Source organism: Ahaetulla prasina, chromosome 1, assembly GCF_028640845.1.
Source record: "Ahaetulla prasina isolate Xishuangbanna chromosome 1, ASM2864084v1, whole genome shotgun sequence".
NCBI lineage: Eukaryota > Metazoa > Chordata > Lepidosauria > Squamata > Colubridae > Ahaetulla > Ahaetulla prasina.
In genome coordinates this window covers 36,930,313-36,945,281 of record NC_080539.1, presented here as the reverse complement: position 1 = coordinate 36,945,281, position 14,969 = coordinate 36,930,313, and the positions used below count along the sequence as shown (strand labels likewise).

Sequence of the window (14,969 nt, the reverse complement as noted above, 5' to 3'; positions counted from 1 at the left end):
TTCAAGCAAAGAAAGTTGTGGTTAATTGAGTTTTTTTAATGGTGTAGGAAGAAAATAGTCCAAACGGAGCAGTAAGTGTTAAGGCTAGCCGCTTTATTTGAATGTTGCAAAATATTCTCAATGCTGTTTCAGAAGTAAAATATATAAAAGGACGGAGTGGAGGGTTCAATAAAAAGTAAAATTAAACGTGGCTTTATTAGCCCTAAGAAAGACTTATATCGGACGGCCATGTGAATAGAATTTAAAGATAATTGCATGAATCAACGTAATAGAATAGCGCTGGAAGGGGCCTTGGAGGTCTTCTAGTCCAGCCCCCTGCTCTGGCAGGAGACCCTACCATTTCAAACAGATGGCTGTCCAGTTTCTTCAGTAATGAAGCGCTCACGATTTCTGAAGGCAAGCTGTTCCACTGGTTAATTGTCAAATGTTGCCTTAATGTCGTTTTTCAAATAAATTAGAAAACTTAAGGCAACGGTGCAATTAAAAGGCAGAGGTATATTTGCGGAAGTGTTGCTAGGTTTTCCTTTCCACGCTTCTCTTTGACTTGAATAAATAGGAAGCACGCATCGCAGGCAGAAATAGTCGATCGACCCTCTCGTCGCGCGAGCTGAGGAAGCCGGCGCGGTTGTGGCGTAAGTTCGATAGCTCGGCTCTCTTCAAAGCGGCAGCAGGAGCAGGAGCAGCAGCAGCGCTCGACCCAGGGTCTCCTGCGCGGTGATGGCGGCCAATCAACCGCCTCCTCCCAAACCGTGGGAGAACCGGCGCCTGTAAGTTTGGTGGTGGCTGTGGGTGCAAGGCGGGCGAGGAAGGAGCCTAGAGGAAGAAAGAGCTGGCCCACCTCAGAGCTTAATCGTTACTCTTTAAATGGGACCATCCACGGAAAGCGGGGAGGGGAGTTTTTTTAGTTGGGAAAAGAAGGCACTCTGCGCATGCTTAGGTGCTTTCGTTCAAAGCTACTCGCTCGGTTATTGAGTTAGATGGGGGTGCAAAAGAGGGACAACCGTCTTACTCCGTGTTCTAGGACAGAGTAAGTGTGAAAGCCTAGCAGATGAAGAGGGATTCCCCCCCCCCTCAAATTTCATTACTTGTATTTCACACGAATTGTCCTCCAACTCAAGGCAAAGATAGTTTTTTCCCCATGAATTCAGGCGTTCCTCTTTTTTCTTCTCTCTTCCCTCAGTCGGGTTTATTTCTAAGGATTTTTTTTTTTTTGCTCTGGGAGGGGAAAATGGTTAAAATATAGCCTCATTGTAAATATTTGTTTTCTTTCTGTGTTTCCACCTTGGAATTTGTCAGCTTTGCATGCTTGTCTGGATTGTGTGACTGTATATCTGAACAAATGCTGAGTTGGTGGGTTATGTTTTGTGCAGTTAAGTTTTCTGGCTTCTGGATGTTTTAAATTTTGCTCTGAAAATTAATTTGATTTTAATTTAAAATGGTTTTTCTACTGGGATTGTCCAAAATCCTGTTGAAAGTGCAACAGCTTGTTTGATTGCATACTGTGCTAGTTTACACCTATTAGGACATACTTGCTTTCCTCCCACTTCTCCCTTCTTTTCCATTAAACAGGTGTGGTAGAGCAGTTCTTACTGCTTCCTACCTATGTTCTCTACATAATTAAGATTGCATAATATACCTGCATACACTGCATTTCTTTCCAAACAATATAAAGTGAGACAATATAAGTTTTATATTGTTATATAAAACTTATATTTATGTAAGTTTCCAGACAATATAAGTTTTGTCAGTCTTAACATTTATGTCAGTGTGTAGAATTTGGTTGTAAAGATACTGTGCAGAGGTTACCCTTGGATATCATATTTGAATAGCTTATGTTTTACTGTGCTCCAATTTTAAGACAAACTCCAGGCACTCCTTGGATGCCCTCAGTCTTAAACATATATTTGAGTCCCGCTACAATCAGATGTTTCCTTCTACTGTTTTCTCTTTTAAAAAAATAACTTTAGGACATTTTTGAAGTGCCAACCTGGTTTTCCTTTTTGTTTCAGATACATATTGTAATTTATATGGGTAGAAATGAAAACAGACAGTTGTGCAATTAACCTTTGATCTCAACCTGCAACTCTACTCACTTGAAATTTCTCTGTTACGTAAAATCATTTTAAAAACAAGTTCTTATTTCTTTGAAAGTATTACTGGGACTAAAGTATCAGTGGAACTAATTCTGAAATAAAAAGAACAATCTGTGATACTGTAGGAATTTAGCACCCACCCCCCTCCTAGAAGAATGAAATATTCTAGGAAATATTTTAAAAAGCAGAATATTATACCTTCCTGGATGAGAAATGGAGAAACATATTTTAAAGACAAAGGAGCTCCCTGCAACTTCCTGACTCCCCCCCACCTTTGTCAATGGGCCATTAAAAGCCTCAGCTAAGTTCACTCATTCTCCCCACCTTTGTCAATGGGCAATTAAGGCTTCAACCAAGCTCACTCAATCCCCCCATGATTTGCAACACAATACAACTGAAACTCACCACATGGCAAGGCTCAAGCAAGCTTGAGAGACAGCCAGCAAGGCTAGCTAAGACCCCCACCCCCTGGGAGTCTGACAACCAATCAGGATACTCTTCCTGTGCCCCAGAAAGGTCAAAGCTCAGAAAAAGCATAAAGCCAAGGAGCACACAGGATCTCGGCCCTTTTCTGTTCAGGATCTCAAGCCATGTGATCCTGACCACCATTAAACCATCTTTCCAAGCAGCCTCCATGTTTCCAGTGTCTTTGTCCCCACTTGGAACTGAACCAAGATGGATATTTCTTCCAACAATACTTTAAAGCAGCAATGCAAAACTTTCTTGGGCCAAAGATCACATTGGCATTTCAGTTCTCTGTTGGTATATTTCAAAAAGTAAATGAAGCCAGAACAAAACATATAAATTAATACATTATGATTTCCTTATATTTAATCCACTTTTTACTTTTAAAGTAAATTCATGTTCATTCTTCCTTACCTTTAATTTTTGTTTGTTTTAATTATTTTTATGCCTCATGTGAGAGTAAAAGCCAGATAGAGGAGTAGCAGAAAGAAGCACTTGTGACTAAAGGGTATTCTTCTCTTCTCCTATTCTGTACACCAGTGGAAGGAAGGAAAGTTCTCCTTAAGGTGAACTGAAAAAACAAATTCCTGCAAGCATCACTTTCAGTGAATTAACCTTAATGGAACAAAAATACAACCTGTGCATTCTTTTTTCGCTCTGTCTCCTAGTAGAGAGAGTACATAAAGAGAAACATAGTTTATCCCATTTTGCCTCCTAGCAACAACAGTCATGATTATCTCAGTGCACATAAAGATTGCCTTACATATTTTCTCTGTGAAAAGAAATAGATAAGGGACAACCATTGAAATAATGACTAGTGATAATATCCTTAATTAATGACAGAGTTTTTTTGCAAATACCAGGAAACACTAATGTATGAGAGAGAGAACAACAGAAACTCTTAAAGAGAGTCAGCCAGGCCTTAGTGCCCATTATATCCAAGATGAGACAACACAGCCAGACCTGATCCCCAAAATCCAGGACTTGCAAGAATATTCAATAGCAGGCAGCACACTTATTTGTCATTCTGTTAATTTTAGCCTATTTCTCCAACCTAACAATCTTTTGGATTTGTATTTCTATGTTTTAAGGTATTGGTCTTCCCACACAATTTGAAGACCAACTTAAGAATATATAACATAATGTACAGTATAAATTTAGTAAATAAATAAAACTTCTGCAAATCATGAATGGAAAATTGGAAAATCTAGGGCTGAGCATTTATAGTCCCTAGTTTGACACCTCCCTCCCAATTTGATGCCAAACTATTCTCTGATGAGTCATTCTCTGAGTATAATTTCTGAGTCAAAAATGTATCTACTATAATGCCATTCAGCCCACACTTAACCATCCTGCAAACCAACCTGCAAATTACTTAGTATTTTTTTCAAAGTAAAGGTGTATTATTCATATAGCATTTCCACAATCTGTTAAGGAGATTACCTGATCAAAAGAACGAAGTGAAATTTGTTTTTGACAAACCAATGCTAACTTGTAGTAATTGCTGCATTGTTTTCAAAATTTATCTCTTTATGGTTTGCTTTAGAATCTTATCAAATATCAGATGAACTGATTTGTAATTAGCAGAATCTTCCTTTTTCTCCTTTACAAATATAAGGATGTTTGCTCTCCCATCATCTAGTGAATCACTAGTTCTCCAGGTTTTCACAAAGCTAATACCTAAGTATTCTGTCAGAGCTTTTGCTAGTTTTTTCAGTATTCTACGATGCATTTAATCTTGTCCTGGGGTTTTATACTCATTCATGACCATGTTTATGTCAGTGTCAAGTTTCAGTCTTACTCCTTCACGATTTCCTGCTAGAAGACATAATTTAAATTGAAAAAGTCTGAGTCAATATTTGTTTGCTTATGAAACATTTATATTAAAAAGAATTTTAAATCCTCTGACTGGGTAGGAGCAATTAAAAATGGTATGTATAAGGCACAGTTAGCATGAATTTATAAACATACACAGAGTGGATATGAATTATGTTTACTTTTAAGAATTATCCTATATATTAACAGAAGACTTCTGAATTTTAGATCTGCTGATGTAGGAATAAGTCAAGTAACTAGACCTGGACAGCCCACGCTCACTCGTATTCCGCCTCCTATTCTGCCAAGGCCTTCACAACAAACTGGGAGTACTGCTCTGAACACCTTCAGACCTGCATATGGCAGCTCTTTTTCTGGAGGCTATGGCACGTATGGAAATTCTTTTTATGGAAGTTACAGCCCATATAATTGTGGATATGGTGGCTTGGGCTACAGTCGTTTTCGAATGGATGATATTCCTACCAGTCGATTTGTTCAGCAAGCTGAGGAAAGCAGCCGGGGTGCATTTCAGTCCATTGAAAGCATAGTCCATGCATTTGCCTCTGTCAGCATGATGATGGATGCTACATTTTCAGCTGTCTACAACAGTTTCCGAGCTGTATTGGATGTTGCCAATCACTTTTCCAGGCTCAAAATACATTTTACCAAGGTGTTTTCAGCCTTTGCATTAGTCAGAACTATAAGGTATTTCTACAGATGGCTGCAGAGGTTACTGGGTATGAGAAGGAGCTCAGAGAATGATGATTTGTGGGCAGAAAGCAAAGGAACTGTGGCCTGCATTGATAAGGAAGATAAGGCAGCTAACTCTGCAAAATCCTGGCCCATATTCCTATTCTTTGCTGTGGTTTTAGGTGGTCCCTACCTTATATGGAAGCTACTATCCACCTACAGTGATGATGAAACAGGTAAAGAAGATATCTGTTTGATTTGAAATAGAAGCATTGTCTTTTGTCGTCTGATATTTCAGCTGTGGGGTATTAAGAATGAGTAAGGTTTGCTTCAAATCTTGTTTAAATTAGAAAACTGAATCAAACAGCCTTTAATGACAAATATGACAAGTATGTTTGTTCATTTTAATTTTATTTATTTACAATTTACATTCCTAAATCATTCATCTCCCTTAAAGAGGGACTCTGGGCAGTGTATATAAAGATAGATATATATCAACCTTAGCCACTCATCTCCCTCATAAAGAGATTCATTTTAATTTAACATTTACAATTTAAAAAATTAAAATGTTAGTTAAAATTTTAGAATTATAAGTTTTAAAAGTTAGAAATGTTTTTAAGGATGCAACAATAATTAAACAATTAAAAATTCTATGTATGTGTGTAAATACACACACACACACACACACAGAATTTTTAATGTTCTTGCATATACATACACATACATACATGTCGTCCTCGACTTACAACATTTCATTTAGTGATAGTTCAAAGTTACAACGGCACTAAAAAAAATGACTTATGACCATTTTTCACACTTATAATTGTTGCAGCATTTCCATAGTCATGTGATCAAAATTTAAAAGCTTGGCAACTGACTCATATTTATGGCAGTTGCAATGTCCCAAGGTCATGTGATCCCCTTTTATGACCTGACAAGCAAAGTCGATGGGAAAGCAAGATTCACTTAACCCAGTTATTAACAACTGCAATGATTCACTTAACAACTATGGCAAGAGAAGTTGTAAAATGGGGCAAAACTGACTTAAATATCTCACTTAGCAACATAAATTTCGCGCTCAGTTATGGTTGTAAGTCAAGGACGATGTTTGTGTGTAGGAACCAATGCATGCATATGTGAATAGTTAATAAAAACTTGATGTCATGTGAATTATCTTTATAATTGCTGGAATGGGTTATTAAATGAATGATTTACAACTTCATAGTTTAGGAATCACAAAGCATTTTAGAGAAGCTATAAAAGCATAAAATAAAAACTGGGAAGGATTAAAATCATTTCCTAAAATGACGGATAATGACAGGGAAAGGCCAACATCAACTAATTTTAAGAGTTTATTAATATAGCATAATATAGTGTCCTGAGTCCCTTGGGAGATAGGGTGGTATAAAAATGTGATTAAATAAATAAATAAAATAAATAAATAAATAGTGTATAACTGTTAATAACCTGGATCTCAAGTGGTTTTCTTGCCTTCTGCAAAGCTTTTCAAAAGTCAAATTGATTGTTGTAAATGTAGCTGCTTCCAAGATTTAAAAATAGGTGATCAAGATCAGGAATATTGGAGATCTGAACTATTTTAATGGATTTAAAATAAAAACAGATTCATAGGCATAACTCCATGGATATTAAACTTTAATCTGTTTATTTATTTAATCTACATCCAGTCTTTTACAGAGGAATTTGGAGCCAGATTTCTATATTACTTGTTTGGACAACTTTGGAAAAAATAAAAACTGGAGTTTTGTTTCCTTTTCATTTATATACCATAAACATTAGCAATGCATTGTGCAAACTTTACATTTCTAACTTTTTAACTATTTACAGAGTGGCTTGCAAAAGTTTGAAGTGGATTTCTTGTATTTGGTTCTAAATACTGTTCTTATATCATGCCTCTCAATAAGTTCAGGGATTGCACACTCACAGCAAGGTTATTGAACTACTTAATCTTTGTTCTGTGAAACAGTTTCCAGTGACTGGGCCAGTGGAGAGGATGATCATGTTGTTGGAAGAGCAGAATATGACTTCAATGCTATTTCAGAAGAAGAAATTTCTTTCCGTGCAGGTGAAATGTTAAAATTGGCGCCCAAAGGTAAAATAAATTTGTTTTAAAAGAGTTTGGCATTCTCAAATTTCTGAGCAGTGTGTAGAAATCAAAACTGAAAAGATATTTATTTTGTGGGTCAATTTAATGGTTAATGAGAAATTAGGATAATTTTTTTTTGGATTTTTTTTTATCTCATAGATGCAGAGGCACCTGCTTGCAAATATTTATAAAATAAATCCATCCAGATTTATTTGGAACTAAATCCCATATTTTCAGTGTAGTATGCCCAGATAAACTTGTCTAAAAGGGTAGCTAAGGATGCATTCACATTTATTTAATTTTATTTATTAAATTTGTTTGCTACCTATCTCACAATGAGGTGATTCTGGGTGGTTTACAATATTCACTCTAAACATAGTTTAATGTCAGTTTATTTATTATTGTATACTTATATAGTGGCTCATCTTGCAATTGCAACTTTGGGCAACCAACACAAGATTAAAAACCAACAGAATGACAGAATAAGTAATAACAAAATAAGTAACACCTGAGAGCAATGAGACATCATTTAAGCACAGAAAACCCAGTGAAACCACAATGAGGGCTCATCTATCTACAGTCAAACCTGCATTCAGCAATTTATGAAATGCCAGCAAGGTCAGAGCCAAACAATTTTTAAGGAGTATGATGTTCCAGGGAACAGGGTGCAATAGAGAAGACCCATATCCTGGTCCCTGCCAGATAGTACTGCTTAATGGATGGGTCCCAGTGTGTGTGCCCCCCCCCATGTTGAGCCAGGCAGAAGCAGTAGTTGGAAAAATGTAGTCCTGTAAATAACCATGAAAGATTTTACCTATGAGAATAGGTAAAGAGGCTTACTCTTGTGTAAGAGGCTTGGCTTGTGTAACAAGTGAAATTAGGTTAAAATGATGTTGGGTAATTAAAGATTTACTGTTTCTGTGAACTCAAAACACTGCTTTTTTAATTTGGCAGTGGGGTTGAGCATTTTGTATGAAGTTAGCCATAGCGTGTAACTTAAATGATACCCCAAACTGCTGCCAGCAGTCCTCTTTATCCCAGATCAATGTCTTAGATAGCCACCAGAGGATTTGCTGAACTGCTAGTTTTTCCCAAATTTTTGTGCCCTGAGACCAGACCAATTCTTAGCTGATATGTGAAGCTGTTGTTTAGGAAAATAAACCAAAATTGGCATTGATCATGATATGGCAGGGAATCTTAACATAATTTCAGCCATGGTCCAGGATTGGATGCTGTACTGGGAATCCTGAAGATCTCTACCACCAGGCCACCCATCATTTTGGCTTTTAGCTTTTCTATTCAATCTTGACTACTCAATTATTCTAATTTTAATATTTTTTAGTATTTGTTTACCTTTTATTATACTGTAAGTTGCTCAATCACTGTATCAAGTGAAATGGGTGGCATAGAAATTTAATAAATCTTCAGACAAAAGGGGGAGGTTGGAGATTGGAGGGAAAATATTGAGTAACAGCTAGGTCTAGTTACCTCTCACAAAGAGGCTTTGTACCTAGCTAATGCTACCTCCTGGGAGGTCAGGTTCCAGCACGAGAGGCATGGATTTTACCCACAGGTGGCAGAACCTAACCTTCCAAGGACTCTACTGACCTGCCCAGATAACTTGATAAGATTGAATCCCAGTCATCTCTACAGAACCAGCACAACTCTAAGTAGATATAAACAACTTTAACCATCAGATAAATAGTGTAATTTTATTGATTTGATTTGACTTATCTAATCCTCACAACAACTCTGCAATAGATCCCCCAAGCCTTCCTTATCCAAAAGGGATCAAGTAATCAGAAACAAGATTGCATTTAGGCAACAATCCAGCATTAATATTTTTAAATGCAACCATTTTGCAGTGGTTGCGTTTAAAAATACTTTGTGTTTAAAAAACAAGACAACCTCTGCTTTTAAGGTCAGACTCTAAAGGGCAGCAAATACACAAACGGGAAGTGGGGTGCAAATTGGCAATGCCTAGCTAAATTCACCAACGACAATATATCTATTTTGAATCTGGCTATATTTTTCTTAAGGATCATGGTTGTACTGCTTCTTCAATTTCAAGACAAATTCCTTGTGTGTCCAATCACACTTGGCCAATAAAAATTCTATTCTATTCTACTCCCTACTGGTTTGGTACCTTTTCCTTACTTTCCCGTTCATGAGTTCAAGAATAATGCTGCTCTTCTCAAGTTCTGAACTCTATAGTTTTATAATGAGGTTAATGATAGAAGCAGTCACTAATCCAGAAGTCATATTGTTCTTTAGCATTAAGCTCTATGAAATAGCCATTCAGTATTGTGTAAATTCAGTCATAACTCACCAAGAGAGAGAAACCTGGAAGATAGAAGTACTATGGATGAAGAGGACTGGAAACTGGGCAGCTTTGCACTGCCCCCCAAAGAACAAGTTTATAGTATGCAAGTATACCTTGATCTGCTGTTGTTGGATTTGTAGATGGCAAAAATGGCAAGTTATGGTGCCGTGCAGTTGTGCTTAGTACACATGATTTACCAGCTATAGTCTCTATAGTCCAGTTGACTGTTATTCACACCTTGATTATATCCCATTTTGACTTCGACAATATACAGGTAATCCTTGACGTACAACTACAATTGAGCCCAACATTTCTGTTGTTCAGTGAAACATTTTATGACCTTTATTGCCACAGTTGTTAAGTGAATCACTGAAGTTAAGTTAGGAGCATGGTTGTTAAGTGAATCTGGCTTCCCATTGACTTTGCTTGTCAGAAGGTCACAGAAGAGGATCACATGACCTTGGGACACAGCAATGGTCATAAGTATGAATCAGTTCCCAAGCATCTTAACTTTGATTATGTAACCATGGGGATGCTACAATGGTTATAAATGTGAAAAATTGTCAGAAGTCACTTTTTTCAATCTCATTGTAACTTTGAACTGTCACTAAATGAATTGTTGTAAGTTGAGGACTATCTGTACTACCCTTGAAATGTGTTCAGAAGTGAGAGTCTGTGTTAAATATGACAACTGGTATAAGTTACAGGAATTCTTGTAAGTTGCAGTCCACTGACAATTCTGCACAGATTGCCAGTTTCTATGTTAACCTTTAAAATGGGTTAGGGTTTGACTATCTAAAAAACTTCTACTCCTAATAGAAATTTGGTTGTTGAGATATGTGTGTCCTTTAAAAAAACACCTTCACTGTCCTACAATTTTGTTTAAGTATTAATTTTGGCTAATTTAACTATTGCTAACTATAAACATTCTAGATCTTTCTTCAAATTTTTCATTGCAATTTAAAAAGCTTAGGAGAATTATATAAATCTCATTTGACTATCTTAAGTTCTCTAATACACTTTTATTAGGTCACTGTCATTACATAAGAATTTTCTGGTAATTGCATGTGTTTTGTTTTTCGTACCAGAACGACAACCCAAGATACGTGGCTGGCTTTTGGCCAGCCGTGATGGTCAAACAACAGGACTCATACCAGCTAATTATGTCCGAATACTTGGTAAAAGAAAAGGGAGAAAAACCTTAGAAATAGAGAAGATTGCAGAGCATCAATCCTCAGTCAACAATACCACTCTGGGTCAAGAAAGCACAACTGCTGGTGTTTCGGAAGAGCAAGAGGCTGCTTTTGAGTCTGTTTTTGTGGAAACAAACAAACCCCCTGTCAGATCAAACTCTCCTCCGCTTAGTGGAAATAAAGAAGATTTTTGATGCTTGAAGATTTATCAGAGCAATTGGACTGCATTGGACTGTACTCACCAATAATACTTTAGGGTAGTCGCTCAGTATAGCTCACATTTTTGTGAGCTATAAGGAAAATCTCTGATTCAGGGAGATAGCTAGCAGTAGGAAAATTTACAGGGTTGAAACTAATGTCTCCACTAAATAGAAACAAATATATGTAATATGCTTAAAAAACAAGCAAAAAGTCCATCTAATTGTAGTTCTAGGATTTATACTGATAGATCTCTTTTTATGCTTCATTATGAAAGCTGGGGTTTTTTTTTAATTGCTCTATAGCATTGCATTTGAAGCCTGATGTAACCCTCTTAATTTGGATTGGAAGTTATTTGTTATATGTTAAAAGCTACGCTGCCACTCGTTCTTCCAGATAAATTATGTAACAACTTCCCTCTATTTTTTTTACTGAAACATGTTCTGTCAAGAATACTTCAGAGGCTCAAGCTCAGCATAAATTGGCAATATCTGTGTGTTTTAAAGTTAATTATGTCATGTCACATGCAGTCTGAGCCTAATGATTGATAAAAATGATAAATACATGTTTTTCTGTAGTTGGTTTCGTCGCTTGCAAATGCCAACTATGTCATTTCACTTAACATTCTAATTAGTAAATCTGTAGTAATTTCTCTAGTAAGAATGTTGAACATGGTTTATGTATCCAAAATGTGTGAGGTGTTGCTTACAAAGCCAGATGGATAGGCAGATAAAATTTTTGCTCATAAAAATCACATTAAATAATATACTGAGACCATGCCATTTACAATAGCCAGGATAAAAACCTAAGTTTATTTTGAAGAAGACTTGATAAGTGACAAACTAACTTCAGGGTGAAATGTATTAGATGAAATATATAGACTTTGGAGTTCTGTAGTGCTGATAACTTAAAATATTTTGAACTTACAACAAAATTATACACTCATTTTTTCTCTCTCTTAGAATAAATGATTTCCAAATTGAAAAATACAAATTGACATCCTTAATTTTAAATCAAAACTCTTTTACACATACTTTATTTGCAGTTTTGCTACAAATCTTTTTTTAAGAATTCTAAACTGTTTTGTATCCAGTTAAATTATAGTATAGAACAAAGAGCTCAAATGAGAGTACCTTACATGGAAATATTTTTTTCACCATAGCATTTATGTTCAGGTCTTAAGAGTATTTTCTCTTAATTGCTAAGGGCCTTAAGAGTATTTTCTTTTATTCTTTCCATTTAGTGAAGAAGCAATGCAGTAATTTTTAATTAAAATACTTGAATTTCTAATTTGATATGATTAGTAGCTGAAAGCCAGAAAAAATGAAAAACTGGGATTAGATTGAAGATAGGTCAGGCCTGAATAATCATTTGCACACATTTCTTTATTATTTACACGGTTATAGGTTTGCATGAAACTCTGCAATGTAAATTGCTACCCCAGTTTTCCTCCAAAAATATGCTAGGAAATTGAAGTAAAAATATTGACATGGATCTAGTACCTGAAATCAGTTTTTCTTGCCTACTGAAACTAGCATCTGGTGGTAAAAAGGATAGATTCCCGATTGTAACTGACTTTCAAATCAAGGTTTAAAATATTTGATTTTTCTGTTATTTTACTATTATAAATGTGTTGAATTCTAATAAAAAGGATTATCCACTTTCAGTAAAAAGTTGAGTAGTCCTGAATTTGATAGGTTTCACTACTTGGGAAGTTGAATTTACAATAATAATAATGTGAATTTACTTCAGTATAGGCACTGTTTTAGTCATTGTTTGAAATTTTGGTCATTGCAGCACCCCTATGGTCACATGATCAGAATTCGTGCACTTAGGAATGCAAGGCCATTGCAACAACTCCCACCCAGCTATCTTTCCCCCCTCTCCCATCTGTACTCTTTTGGCTGCTTGTCATTTTGAACTCTGTGTCCCAGTTCACCTTTTCTACCTTCTTGTTTCTGCTGCCGGCAAGGCATATCTGGTTTAACTGCTGGGCTGCATCTGGCTTCATGAGGTAAAAGAGAAAAAGGAGTGCAAAGCAGCCACTCCTTCAGTTGGATTGCACCTTTTTGCTACACTCTTGACCTATATAGGGCTTCGGGCTACAAAAAAAGGGAAGAAAAGTGCAGGGCAGCCAAAAGGTCAGAGAGAGTGAATGGGGGGAAGTTGGAGGCGATTCCTTATCTTATTGAGGCTTGGGGATGGGAGGGACCAAGCCCAGAATGGCTTGGATTGGGATGGGTTCTCAGGTAATAACCAGTAAAATTTGCTTAACAACAGCAAGAGGATGGCTGAGATTGTGATCACTAAGTGATACAGTCACATGATGTCTTGTTTTATAACCACCCTGCTTAACGACCAAAATTCCAGTCCCAATTATGGCTGTAAATTGAGGGCTACCTATTTAACTAACAAAGTAGCATATCTTTGCATGTCAGTGTGAATCATAATTGAACCATATTTGCTTTAGTGGAGCCAGAATGCAAATGTATATAATGATTTAACCCTTAGTGAAGATTTTATCATGCATTTGGAGTAACTGTAAAATCTATTAAATTCCACTGAATTTTGAGTACAGTCTTGTTTTCTTAGGAATCTTATATTCACAGTAAAAGTAGGATATCTATTTGAAATAAAAAGCAGTCTTACAACTATAAGATGTGCTACTATTGGTATTATGTTCCACCCATCTTTTTATATTGCACAGTATTGGTTACTATATTGACCATTGAGCACTTTTGGTCAATGTCCATTTTTGAAACTCAAAAGGTAATACACAAAATATATTCTGATAAATATAGATTTGTATCTTCTGTTTTAGGTAAAATAAGGCTATTTGGGGCCATGGAATCATTTTAGATGGTATTTTACATATCCTAATGTATTCTCCCACAATGAATTTATCCCTTAAGAATGGTGTATGCATCGACACAGATTCTTGAGATGATGATGTTGAATAAAATGATATATAGTCACTGTTAAATGTATGGCATTGGAGCAAAGCTGATTACTATATTAAAAGAAAATTTAAGACAATAAGATCCTGACCCCTACAAGGGTCACCATTAAGTCCATAGTGGCAGACCTTCTCAGTTGTGGCAGACCTTCTCCTTTGCAATAGCACAATCCCAGAGATCCCAAGGAAACAGTCAAAACAACAATTAATGATACCTTCAAAATGGATCAGAATTTATATTACTCCCCAAGCTCATCTTGTAAGCTAGGTCTTACTGGTCTTCTAAATTCTTAGCAAGATTAGGGCTTCTTTAAATTTAGAAGACCAGTAAGATCTAGCTTACAAGATGAGCTTGGGGAATAATATAAATTCTGGTCCATTTTGGAGGTATCATTGATTGCTGTTTTGACTGTTTCCTTGGGGATATATTGTTCATTATATTTTTAATCCAATTATTGTTTTGGCGAGTAAGCTATTTAAAGGTACTTACAATTGGAATGACATAAAGACAGTACATTAATAAAGAATCTGAAAGTGACATTGTGGGGAAAAGATAATGGGTCTTTTATTCTTTGCTCCCAGCAGTTTAAAAATATTATTTTTCAGTATTTTTAATTTTTTAGAATTTGCCTTCCAGTAATTTATTAGCCAAGTGTGGTTTTAGGGTCCCAATACTCTAGGGATCCATTGCTTGCAAAATCGAAACTATTTGCCAGCCTACAGTATGTTGAAAAATAATACAGTATTAAAATTCCATCAAGCAATTGTGAAAAGCAGCAGTGAATATGTCGGTTTTAATACTTAATAAGGTAAATATTGAAAAATATAACTCATACAAACAAAAGTTCTTTTGGGGTCCTTCATAATTTTTAAAAGTGGGAAAGGAGTGCATAAATTGTGTGCAGTGCTCAAATTTGGACAGGACACAATCAGATTCTGAATGCACCAATTTGATTATTTCTGAAACCATCCTGCACTTTCTTCTCACTGTAGCATATACTGCAGTAGGAGTCAACCTGGTCCCTACCGCCCACTAGTGGGCATTCCAGCTTTCATGGTGGGCAGTAGGGGTTTTGTCCAATACTGAAGCACTTTCCTTTTTTTTAATTTAATTGACTTTTTTTAAAAAATT

General features: G+C 36.1%; 1 protein-coding gene across 1 annotated transcript; it reads left to right on the top strand.

Annotated features, from left to right (window-relative positions):
- The first annotated feature begins 601 nt into the window (after window positions 1-601).
- Window positions 602-13,538, top strand: PEX13 (peroxisomal biogenesis factor 13). Its single transcript, XM_058164860.1, has 4 exons — window positions 602-767; window positions 4,602-5,299; window positions 7,048-7,173; window positions 10,579-13,538. The coding sequence occupies exons 1-4, from the start codon at window positions 718-720 to the stop codon at window positions 10,875-10,877; spliced, it is 1,173 nt and encodes a 390-aa protein (XP_058020843.1). The 5' UTR covers window positions 602-717; the 3' UTR covers window positions 10,878-13,538.
- The last annotated feature ends 1,431 nt before the right edge of the window (window positions 13,539-14,969 follow it).

Coding starts and splice junctions, on each gene's coding strand:
- PEX13 (XM_058164860.1), top strand. CDS start 718: ATGGCGGCCAATCAACCGCCTCCTCCCAAACCGTGGGAGAACCGGCGC. Junction 5,300..7,047: donor CTACAGTGATGATGAAACAG/GTAAAGAAGATA, acceptor TCTGTGAAACAG/TTTCCAGTGACTGGGCCAGT. Junction 7,174..10,578: donor GTTAAAATTGGCGCCCAAAG/GTAAAATAAATT, acceptor TTTTCGTACCAG/AACGACAACCCAAGATACGT.